Source organism: Enoplosus armatus, chromosome 1 (assembly GCF_043641665.1).
Source record: "Enoplosus armatus isolate fEnoArm2 chromosome 1, fEnoArm2.hap1, whole genome shotgun sequence".
NCBI classification, from domain to species: Eukaryota; Metazoa; Chordata; class Actinopteri; order Centrarchiformes; family Enoplosidae; genus Enoplosus; species Enoplosus armatus.
In genome coordinates, this window is record NC_092180.1 from 6,089,546 (window position 1) to 6,102,020 (window position 12,475).

General features: G+C 37.8%; 1 protein-coding gene across 1 annotated transcript in view; it reads left to right on the forward strand.

Annotated features, from left to right (window-relative positions):
• The first annotated feature begins 1,046 nt into the window (after positions 1-1,046).
• Positions 1,047-12,475, forward strand: part of ddb1 (damage-specific DNA binding protein 1) — a 39,600-nt gene continuing 28,171 nt past the window's right edge. The window contains exons 1-9 of the mRNA XM_070917757.1: positions 1,047-1,187; positions 2,710-2,858; positions 3,405-3,521; positions 4,241-4,462; positions 4,873-4,987; positions 5,592-5,689; positions 8,956-9,114; positions 11,050-11,133; positions 11,380-11,496. Of these exons, the coding sequence (XP_070773858.1) occupies positions 1,127-1,187; positions 2,710-2,858; positions 3,405-3,521; positions 4,241-4,462; positions 4,873-4,987; positions 5,592-5,689; positions 8,956-9,114; positions 11,050-11,133; positions 11,380-11,496 (1,122 nt within the window). The 5' untranslated portion in view covers positions 1,047-1,126. The remainder of the gene's footprint in view (positions 1,188-2,709; positions 2,859-3,404; positions 3,522-4,240; positions 4,463-4,872; positions 4,988-5,591; positions 5,690-8,955; positions 9,115-11,049; positions 11,134-11,379; positions 11,497-12,475) is intronic.

The window sequence follows — 12,475 nt, forward strand, 5'->3', positions numbered from 1 at the left end:
TGAAGGCCATTTGAAACGTTATGCGTTATGCCAACATACTTTTCTTTGCTTTTCACTACAGTTGGAAAATATTCCTATAATTTGGCTTTTAATGTTGGAACAAAGTAAGAAATAGAAGTCTGTCTAACTGATTTCACTGTTCACTAAATGCATGGCAGCATTTCTCCTGCAACTGTGAAGGGAAATTAGATATTGAGCGGTACTGTACAATTTCCCCCCGGGGATCAATAAAGTATTTCTGATTCTGATTCTAATTTCTGAGCTCTGTAATAGTGCTAGTGGGGCAGCAGGGGTCACTGCACTCAAAGGAAACTTTGCTGATGGTGCAGCAGTGCATCGTAGGCTGTTATGTTCCTGAATAGGGATTAGTGTTTCAAGGTATTGACTTAGCTTCTTACCATGAGTGATGTGGTCCAACTGAACAGTAATTTCCCTAATAATACTAAGTTGTTTAATATGTGTCAATTCTACTGTTCAGACAGGAAAAGATACTTTTACTCATATCTCTTCCCTGCAGTGGCAGAGGTGCTCAGATGTAATGCTTAAGTACGTACAAGTAAGTACAAATTCTCTGTCACAAGTAAAAGTCCTGCATTCAACATTTTACATAAGCAAAAGTACAGAAGTATTAGCATCAAAATATACATAAAGTTCCAAAAGTAGAAGTAATCAATAATTATATATTATTATATATATAATTATATAATTGGATTACAATTATTGATGCACTAATGAGTAAGCATCACATTAATGTTGCAGCTGGTAAAGGTGGGGGTAATTTTAACAACTTTATATACTGCTGAATAGCTTAATCTATAATAATGCCTCATAATTAATTTGTGAATTATATTTTATATATTAATAATCTGAGTATGCAAAGTAACTAGTGACTAAAGCTAAATGCAGTGGAGTAAATGTAAAGTTTCTGAAAATAGTAACACGCGACATCCGAGTCACCAGGGGGCGCTCCAACTCAGAGTCACCGCTCTTCAGTTGGCGTTACTTCGCTATGCCCTATGCCTAAACGGCTCAGCTAACTACTTCCGGGAGTTTTATTATCAATGATTTTGTCACTTTTGTGAGATTAAAACACTACTCTGGTGTTTGTCTTTTGTTGTTGTCAAAAATGTCGTACAACTACGTGGTTACAGCCCAGAAACCTACGGCAGTCAACGCCTGTATCACAGGTAAATATCCGTTGTTTGTTGTTTTTTACAGTTGTGCGTTTGCCACCTGCGTGCTAGCTGAGCTCCCGCGCTGCAAGTAAAGTGCTCCAGACGGGCCTGTAGTAGCCGCTAGCTTTTGTTTTGTTAAGTCAAATGTTTACTTGCTGGACTAAGCATACTTATATGTAAGCAAGTCATGGCACACACGTCTCTTATGTGTTCATGTCATGTCTGTTCTAACGCACATACGATCCGGTGAACCTTTCGTTGGTTCTTCTTTTGGATCTAACGTTAGCTGTTGTCGTGCTTAGTTTGGTTACCCCAGATCAAAATGCGATTGCTGAGAAACATTATCATATCCCCCCACAGCTATTGCAAACTGCGTGTAACATGCAAGCAGCTGACAATCTGTGTTTTCTCTTCCCTTTGTAAACCTGACGAGAAAGCCACAAAACACAGGATACCTAAAGATATTGAAACCAAGACTTAGGTGGTATTATTGAATCCTCTCATAGCCCATGAATTATGTGATGCTAAGTATTGCCCCATTAACACATTTTACTTCTATGTAACATTACGTTTACGGTTTGACATGTACATGTGACATGTGTCTACCTTCCTTTCCCCTTTTAACAATATTAAAATGAAAGAATATGATCATAAAGAGTTGCATTCTTTCTATCTATTCCCATATCTGAGTGTGAAAAAGCTCCTCTGCCTGCCTTCCTTGAAGTTCACAACAGGGAAGTGTAGTGATGTAGATAAATCTGAAATGTTTAGAGAGGGACAGTGTGCAGATATTAAATGTGCAACTTATTTTCAAAATTGAATGTTTTAAATAATTTCTTTAATTTACTTATTAGCTACTCAGTAAAATGTTGAAGAAATAATAAGTGCCATCATAGCCCAAAGTTATGTCTTGAATTTGTTTTTTTGTTTGAGTCAAAAAGCACTGACTATTGAATTTGAGTTTAGGGTTTTCACTCAATAAATGACTTAATTAATGATTAATTGATTCATCAGTGCAATTATTCTGTTGACCAACTAAATGATTAATCAAGTAGTTGTTTCAGTAATAACTGTGATACAAATTTCTGAACATATCTGATTGTTATAGCTAAGTAAAATGAGCCTGCTTGGTAAAGATTGTTTTGTTTATCAACAAAATATATTTGCTGTTATCTATTTAACGTTTATTATATTATACAATATTATAATAAATAGAATATTATTTTATTTTATAATGTTATTTTGATATGTCACTGGTAGTTGACATTTATTAGAATTGAGTCAATTGAATTCATAACTAATGCAATAATTTATAGTGAAAATAATTGTTAGTTACTGCTCTGTCTAAATATCTTATAGAAGCCCCAATATTCATGCCCCAAATATTGCCACACTCAATAAATATATTTGGTCAAGAAAACCGTGAGTTTTGATGCAGTGCACCCCCCCCCCCACCTTTTCTCATATTTTCCTCTGCTACTTTCACCTAAAATACAGTGTAATTTACATATTCTAAATGTTGGTGTGTCAACAGGTCACTTCACCTCTGCGGAAGACCTCAATCTGCTCATAGCCAAAAACACACGGTTGGAGATCTATGTGGTCACAGCAGAGGGGCTGAGGCCCGTCAAAGAAGTGGGCATGTATGGAAAGATTGCTGTCATGGAGCTTTTCAGGCCAAAGGTAAGTTTTGTGGGTGTGTGTGGTTGGCAGCAGTGTGTAAAAGTTTCTTGAATGAATTAGTTAGTTGGTCTCACTGAAGATCTATACGTTTATTGGCTAACTGTTTAGTAAACCTTGTTATTTGAGACACAATGCACATCAAGTTCTTTCCAAGAAACAAGGCAAAAAAAGTTGTTGCTTTTTTAAAATTAATTTATTTTTAATTATTTCAGGTGGACATTTTACATGTTGAGTCTTTGGTGTACTAGATGGATGTAGGTGCCACATAGGATGTGGTACCTTACTTATAGAAATTTAAAAAGGAAAAAGACCAGAAACATCCTAAGTATTAGTTGTTATTAATAATCTTGTCAAGGAAAAAAAATCAATAATCCTTGTAGAATAGTTGCTGTTGACTGTATAGTGGATTCATGGACGGGTCAAGTCTGTCCCTACTAATTGGGCTCAGCCTGTTGTAGTGAGCGAGTTTTATTAAATTGAAAGCAAGCCTCAGCATGTTTGATCTTTGATGACTTTGGTTTCTTTCTTTTTTTTTCATTTGTTCAGGGTGAGAGCAAAGACCTGCTGTTCATTCTCACATCCAAGTACAACGCCTGCATCCTTGAATACAAACAGAACGGGGAGAGCATTGACATCATCACCCGTGCCCACGGCAATGTCCAGGTGGGTGAGACAGCAGTACAAACATGATTCTTGAAATTCACTGTATTGTAATATTTATTTATGGTTTGTTCATATGACGAACTGTATGTGTTTTGACCATCACTCATTAACCTTGGTTAAATGCACCAATTCACTCTTAATATTTATTAGGCTTTCACACTGCACTTAGCCCCAGGCTAAGAAAGCTTTCACACTGGCACAATCCAGGAAAATTCCAAGTGGGCTAACTCCGACTTTAGCCTGGGGCTTGTTGGTCCTGCTCCAGAGCAGGGTTAGCTCCAAGTTTTCAGGGTTATCGCCCTGAGAATCGACTAAACACGGCAGGTGCCAGTGTGAAACGGGGCTAAGTTATATTCTTAGCCCAGGGCTATCCTTAGAATAGCCCTGGGCTAAGAATATGCAGTGTGAAAAGCCTGTATATAAACTTAAGTTAGACTTTCTAAATTTAGCTAAACGCTGTGCATTGTGACAAATGTGAATAGAATACGCAGCTTTAAATTGGCAAGATTCTTATTTCTTATATTTCAGTGTCGTTACTTCCTTTAATAGGGTTTACATTGGCATATTGCATTCTTTGGTCTCATTTTAAAGTATAAAAGCTGATGAAGCTAGTAAGCTTTTCTGTATTCAGTCACAGTCTGAGAAAACACCAAATGGGATTTTTGTCTGAAGTGTACCGCTGGCCTTAATCCTTTCCAAACCAAATGCTTATTTTGCAGGATCGTATTGGGCGTCCATCAGAGACCGGTATTATTGGAATTGTAGACCCAGAATGCCGTATGATTGGCCTAAGGCTCTATGACGGGTTGTTCAAAGTGATCCCATTGGACCGGGACAACCGCGAGCTCAAGGCCTTTAACATCAGACTGGAGGAGCTGCAGGTCATCGACGTTCACTTCCTGTATGGCTGCCAGGCCCCAACCGTCTGTTTCATCTACCAGGTACTGTAGGAGGTGTGCTACTTGGATGTGGGAGTGTGTGTTTAAGGGAATAGGAAAGACTTTGTCGGTAGATTCATAAAGGTAGGACTTTTGCATTTATTGTGTGGATTTTTCAAGTATTATCTAATGCCCATAGCAATACTAAGTTTTAAAGGGGCCCTTTGGAGTTTTCCTGTAAATAATCAATGTGAATGTTTACATTCTCTGGTTGTCACCAAAACATTGTGTATCCTGTTGAGTGCATTTCGTTCTCAATACTCAAGAATTGATTACCATATTTCACAGTTTTTGGCCATAACTCAAGAATCGATGCAGTAATTACGTCTGGACACACATGGATGTAAACTTGACTGGTTTGCGGAGGCATACAACTGTGAAAATGTAACATGGTGTCCTGTTGTGTATCGTAGGACCCCCAGGGACGCCATGTGAAGACCTACGAGGTTTCTCTGAGGGAGAAAGAGTTCAACAAGGGCCCCTGGAAACAGGAGAACGTGGAGGCTGAGGCATCAATGGTCATCCCAGGTAATCAGAGCTTACACTGTATACATTACTGATATGATAAGTCAATTAATCAATTAGTAAATCAACAGAAAATAAAACACTGCAAATTTTTATGACCTGAGTTTTTTTCGTGGAGTTTTCTATCTGATTTTTACCCATTTTTAACAATTCTATATAAAAACCTGGTAATAATGAGTCTTACCCATTAGTCAAACCAAAGCAAGCTGTTTTAAAGGGATGGTTCAGCTTTTTTTGACATAAGATGGTGTTTGTTATTAAGTGATAGTGACACCAGTGTGGACTTTAGGCGCTCAGCAGCTTGTCAGAAATGGACAGTGATAAATGGGTCCAGTTATTGAAAACATTTTAAACCACAGCACAGCAGTTATCCACATTAGCAAACATCAATTATGTATATTTGATGCTTGATTCTCCTCTCAGAACCCTCCTATATTTTCATCATCAACAAACATGATGGGTCCATAGTACAGAGGCCTGAGTGGAGGCAATGTCATGATATAATTGATGAATTGAAAACGGAGGTAACTGATGATATATATATTTAAATGTATTCCTGTTCAGAACATTTAGCACTGACTCTCTTGCCTGTGTGCTTGTATTTTAGTGCCAGAGCCATTCGGTGGAGCTATAATCATAGGACAAGAGTCCATCACCTACCATAATGGAGACAAATACTTGGCCATTGCACCACCTACCATCAAGGTAAAGACATTAAATAATTGTTATTTATCATGTTTTTGTCATACATTCTGTCTGTGAAAAGCCTGTATATAAACATTTTGTCTAAAAAGTAGAATATTGAGTTGTTCTGCAGATTTAGACATTTTCATCATTCAGCAGTCAAAAGGAAGGATAGTTTAACATTTTGCAATATATTATAGTGTAGAATTGATGAACATAGTGTCATTTAACACACCAAGAGTTATGTTATTTTCACAATGTAATAATATTGTTATGTGAACAAGGATTCTTTTCCTTTTGTAACTGGGAGGAAAAGCAAATGACAAACCTTTAGCCCCATCTCATGTGAATCTACCAGCGCTGCAGGTAAGGCTGCGTAGAGACGAAGCACATGAGCTTCATTTAAAACAAAGCGTCCTACTTGGCTGATTGTATCAGCAATTAACACTTTCTTTATATAGATGTGTTACACACAATTACATCCCAACACATATAAATATTTCTGCACCAAGGACAAAGTAAAGTTATAAAGTCACTTGCAGAGTTGATGTAATGCACCGCCATAGGTTTCTATCCTTATCTATATTGCCAGAGATGCATCATAATAGTTGTTAGGATTGGTCTGTTATCATTTAAATACAAAGCAAAGTTCACTTAATATTCTGAGGGAAGGAGAGGCTCCAGCAGTGTTTGTGGGAAATGAAGTCCCAGATGCAAAGCTCTTTGATATAATGAAGAAACATAAAATGGTGTTGGTAAAACTGTCTTCAGAATCTGTATTATGTGAAAATATTAATATTTTGCAAGAAGACCCTGAGGTGTACACGTTAGAGTGTATTTGTTATGAATCCTGTGATCGATGTTGAAGTTGCATTTAAAGGCAGGTTTATAACTGCTGTGATGATGACTTCAGCTCCCTATACACCACTGCTTTTAGTGTGTTCTTATCGAGATTAAGTTGTAGTCTGCACTGCTCTGCTCATATTTAACAAAGCTCAAGACCCAAAGGAGCTCCTCAGCAGCATCCTGCTTCTATAACTAGAGAATATTCTCTCACTGCTGTTTTGGTACCAGAGCCTCATACATTTTGGAAAGAACATTTCAAAGTGTTCAGATGTAGTAGCTCCTAATTTAGAGTTACACAACTTTGTTTTGTCTTCATGATAAAACAATGAATGTATTTTTTAGAGTTGATAACTAACTTATCAGTCTGATAAAGGGGTGATTGATTTGTGCACTTTTAAAGTTCTTTCAGTGTAACCATTTTCTGATTCACTTGGTCATTTTGGAATGTAATATCAAACTTTCTATGCATTTCACCCATTTGATATTTAGAAAAACTAGCTTTTGCTCAGCAGTTTACATGTAAATGCTCAATGATCCACATGCTGTAGATAACAAGGCAAGAATGAGATACTTGAAATTGTTATGCCAAAATAATTACGTTTCCTACCTTCAAGTTGAGGTAATTGACCTGCTGATCAGTTCTGTCTTTAAAAGCCCCAAACAGCCTGCTCGCTTACCCAACTCACAGTATCAAGCTGTCATGTTTCTGTTACTACTCTGTTTCTGCAGTAGCACTTCCCACCATTGCTCAGCAGAAGAGGTTGTGGAACATCTTTTGTTGCTTTGTGACTAATGAAACCCCATTCTAAATGAAGTTATTATTTTGGACTTTTTTTTCCACATCTAATGCAACATTAGTATTCAGCTAAAACACACACTCCTTTCAGTAGTGTCAAGAAAACACAGAAGCATATCCTTGATGTACAACAACATTTTTGACAGTTAATTAATAAGTTGTCACTCTTGAGCACAGAAGTGAAAAAGACACCAAAGGTTCTGCCAGCACGGAGGTCTGCTGAATGTGTCTGAGCTCATATAATAGTTTTTTGTAGACTGGTCTATGGTGGGCCAACAGACTGGTTTCGCTTGTGGAATCTAACAAGCTAATTACCTGCCATTCAGTCGAGGTGGATGCTCGAGGTTTGGGAAAGTAAAAGTGGATCCACGGTTTGACTGAAGATATAAGCAAAAGGAGGATTGTGAAAATAAGTTTTGTAAAAGGTTCAATCAAGTGAGAAATTGACTCAGCCTGTACAGTAGACAACGACAATAACAATACCCTCTATTGAAGGAAGGCTCAGTCACACTACGTGATTTTAATGCCAATTCCAATCATGACTACTATTCTAGCCAGCTTATCCTGTAGTCATAGTGGAGACAGGAAACTGTCTCCAGCAACTCCAGTTCAAAGCTCTTAAGATGTTTTCTTCAAACATGCTTTTGTGTAGCCCAGTCTGGTGAAGCACATGTTGTGTGAGTCAGCCCAAGTCCAACCAGGACTGAAAACTGAGAGTGACTGACAATATCCAAATGGAGTTTTGTGTAGTTTTCTAACTTGGCTCTGCAGTTTTATTTGGGGAACATATCTTACATAATATCATATAATATGCCAACATGCATTGATTAGACCAGTCTGAAATCTTATAATTACAAGCAGAGCTCATGAATCCCAGCCAGGTTGATGTTATCAGCCAATATTAGCTCATCACAGATATATCTGTATCGGCGTATATGTCAGCTGATAAGTCACCAGAGATTGCAGTACAGAAATATCAAAGATATGGTTTGATATTTGTCATTTGTGTTGTTATTGCGTAATTCGTCCTCCAGAGAGCACTGACATTTTATTTTTCCACTATAAAATGTCCTGCTCAGTCTCAGTACATATATTGGTCATAATGTTTTAACACAAAATTGAAGGTTCATAATCAAAATGTTTGTTTATATATTGTGCTTATGTCAAAAAATAGACATCTGCCTTTTAAACCCCAAATATTAAAATAGGTATTGGCCTAAGAAATCTGGTATTGGTCAGGCTCTAAGTATTGTATAAAATTATTCAATATTAATACCCCTGTGTGTCTCATTGCATTTGTAATCCACTTTAAAATTGTAGTTTCTCAAACATGGAGCCAAAAAACTGTTTCTAGACTGCGGGACGGCAGGCAGACTTGTTTAATATGTACTTTTCTTGTTGGGCAAAATTTGAAGAGTCTGTAGGCCTGTGAGTCGGATTTAAGCTGTATGTTGGGAAAGAGTATGTTTTCATAATGAGAAGGAACAAAACAAACTGTAGATAGATAGATAGATAGATAGATAGATAATACATGAGGTGAGGATGGAGACTTTCTTGTACTGGTGAAGTCCGAGGAGCTCTTGCAGGCTTTACCTCCACTGTAAGCATTTTTAATGATTTGTTTGTGTTCCACTCTCATTTGCAGCAAAGCACCATCGTCTGTCACAACCGGGTGGACCCCAATGGCTCGCGCTACCTGCTGGGGGACATGGAGGGTCGTCTGTTTATGCTGCTTTTGGAGAAGGAGGAGCTAATGGACGGCACAGTTGCGCTCAAAGACCTGCATGTGGAGCTGCTTGGAGAGGTCCTCCATTTATCTTATTCTCTGTCTGTCTTCACTGTGTTTATCCACCTGCCTTTCCTCTGGCATTTCTCCCATCTGTTTCTCTCTACCTGGCTCGACCACCCGTTGTTGTTTGCTGATTTTCCTCCTGCTGCCTTTACCTCTCGGTATCCCTTTGTTACGATTGACTTTTTAATGGTTTATGGCCCTGACAGGAGCTAATGGATCAGTCGACGCTCATACAGAGGATGAGAAAAACTTTATCGCACCTCTTTGTTGCTTGCTTGCCAGGGTGTCACTTATCCCATTTAAGTTGATTTCCGCAATGACTGTATGTCAATACTGTTCTTGAAGCTAAATCTAATTTTAAAGGCACACAGCTTTTGGCTTGTGGCACCTGTCTCTAATGACTTGCCAAGGAGTTTAGAAAGATAAAATGCTTTCTTGCTAGTTTGTGGAGTGATGCTGGAGCTAGAAACAATCAAGCAGCGAAGGACTGCTGTGCTAGAGACAGATTGCTTTTCAGATCATTCTTAACTTTATTGTTAGGACCAGTCTGCTCAGTCAACAGGCAGCAGCAGCAGCAGCTCTACATTGAAATGTCAGACAGAAAAACCTCTTTAATGTGTATCAATATTACCTTGGAGTTTAAGACCATGTTCACACCAATGAGGAGGAATGTGAAAACATTATTTAGGTGTCAAGCGGAGTTCTGTCTATTTTTAGATCACTTCAAAAAAAGTTAACTGCCCAAAAGTGAAATTTCAGAACAATAGGAAAGTTACATTTTTTGATCTTCCTTCTCTTCCTGATCCTTCTCTTTTTTGATCTTCCTTTCTTTGGCAAACAACTAAATTATTAAATGCATTAATGCTATTATGTGCCATCACTGTTATGTACTGTATGACTTAATTTGTGTTTCAACATAGCTGAGTTTTTCTCAGTGACCTTTCTGTCGTTGCTGTCAGATGATTGAACAAGTTTGGCGGCAAATAGTCATTATTTTCTTTATCAAGTAATCTGCCATTTTCTTTTTTTCGATTAATGGGTTAATATTTAAAAGGTCAGAAATGGCCTAAAGTGATGTCTCACAATGCTCATTTTCTTTGGCCAACAAAAACAAAAGAATTCAGTGAAGGAAAGCTTTGGTATTTTTACTTGGATGACTTAAACAATTACAAACATCCATTATCAAAATTGTCATCGATTAATCATTTAAGCAGTATGTATAAGTATAAAATTGTGGCTCATAAATGCTTTTTGTATAGAGATCACTGTTTTATACTGTGTTTTACACTGTATGTGTGATCAGCTATATCAGCTTACAAAATTCACAGAGCATTGTAAATGCTTACTTAATGTGAAAGGGAGGTCAAAGTGGAGAGAAGGAGGATGAAATTTCAACTATTTTGATAATTGATTAATCACCTGAGTAATTTTCAAAGAAAATGCCACATATTTGCTAGTTCCAGCTTCTCCAATGGGAGGATTTGCTGCTTTTCTTTGTCTGATATAATAGTAAACTGAATATTGGTTGGACAAAACAAGCAATTTGAAGAAATCATCTTGGGCTCTGGGAAATTGTGATATTTTTCACAATTTTCTGATGTTTGCAAAATGATAAATCATAGAATAATTGGTGTATTGATCAACAAGACCAAAAATCTACAGCCATGCTCGCACTACAGCTAAATTTCAGACTAAATAACTTTCATGGATTCAAATTTCATGGAAATCCAAAACAGTTTTGAAACATTTCAGTTAAAACTACATGCCAAAGTCATGGTGGTGCTAGAGGAAAAGTCAGGGGCTCATCAATGTTAGTGGGCTACTGGCAGGTCGACATTGTCATACCATGGCGCCAGCGTTGCTAAAAATAAAAATGAAATAATCGTTAGTTGCAGCCCTTGTGTGGATGTGGCCTAAGAGATGTTTTGTGTCTCTCTCCAATGACAGACATCCATTGCTGAGTGTTTGACCTACTTGGATAACGGTGTGGTCTTTGTGGGCTCCAGACTGGGCGACTCCCAGCTAGTGAAGGTAAGCTGCAAGAGACTTTTTACATTTATTTTAATCTTGAGTCGTTTTGTGTGTGTGTGGGTTGGTGGGTGTGTGGGGGTGTGTGTGTCCCATTTTTTTTTTAATATCCTCTCTGAAAACTTTGTTCCATGAACCTGTTATGTCAGTAAAATTCTTTGCTGCAGGTAATGAAATAATAACTCTTCACCATGTAGGCTCATTTTTTCCCATTGATTTGTAAAGAGGGTTCTGTTTGTGTCTCTGCAGCTCAACGTGGACAGCAATGACCAGGGCTCATATGTGGGGGTGATGGAGACATTCACCAATCTGGGGCCCATTGTGGACATGTGTGTGGTAGACCTGGAGAGGCAAGGCCAAGGCCAGGTAATGACCAAAAGCTGATTCCTTTTTTTGTGTGAAAAAGATTTTTATTTTTGCAACCAGCCAAACAGGAAAGATACAACACATGTTTTATCACAGTTACTTATTGAAAGCAAATCCTTCAGATAGAATATAAGGTTTCTTGGGGCGTTTGCCAGAGGATATAGACATGACATGGTGATTACCGAAAACCCTCTTAACAGTCACTGGATACACTTTATAGCTTATGGTGAGTCTCCATCTGTATTTTCCTCTTTATCATCCTCTTTGTCACAGCCTTCAGGGAGTCTGGGCTTATACCACCAGTGCAGCTGGACTCTTGAGTCGTGTTAACAGTGTTTTTGTCAGCAGAATTAAGCATGCAACATACTACAGCACAAATCTGCCACTGGCCAGAATAGCCGGGTACGATGTATTCAGGAGATTCTTGCTGACATTAAATACACAGCTTTTAGTAGGTCGTCTGGGTGTTCTTCTTTTGTCTAGTCTATTTTTGTGTTATCAGTGGTCCCTGTACACCTGACATTAGCATGCACCTTGTATCCCAGTTGCATCTCGATAAGATTTAGCTGGACTGCAGTGATGCCTGATGTTAAAATGCATCTCTGGTACACAAACTTAAATGGGCTTTCTTGTTCCTTTGCAAAAAGGCAGATTGCTGTGCATGTAATTTCCTCTAATAATATTTACACCCTTTAAAACTGACAGTGAAGACATCGTCTTGGTTGGTCCCTGTCTGCATTTACCCTAACAATCCATCATCTTAACCACTTCTGTGTACTAAGGTTTATTTACCTTCATCTGTTGTCTGTTGTATTCAGAATATAATGTGATATTACCCATATTGCATGTTTATGTCAACTTTAAAAGGCAACAAGAAGACACAATTTCATGTTTCTACCCAGTAAAGGAATTCTTTCTTTTTCCTGTCATATCAAAATATAAATTATTTCTATTCTATTCTATTAAATGAAACCAGATG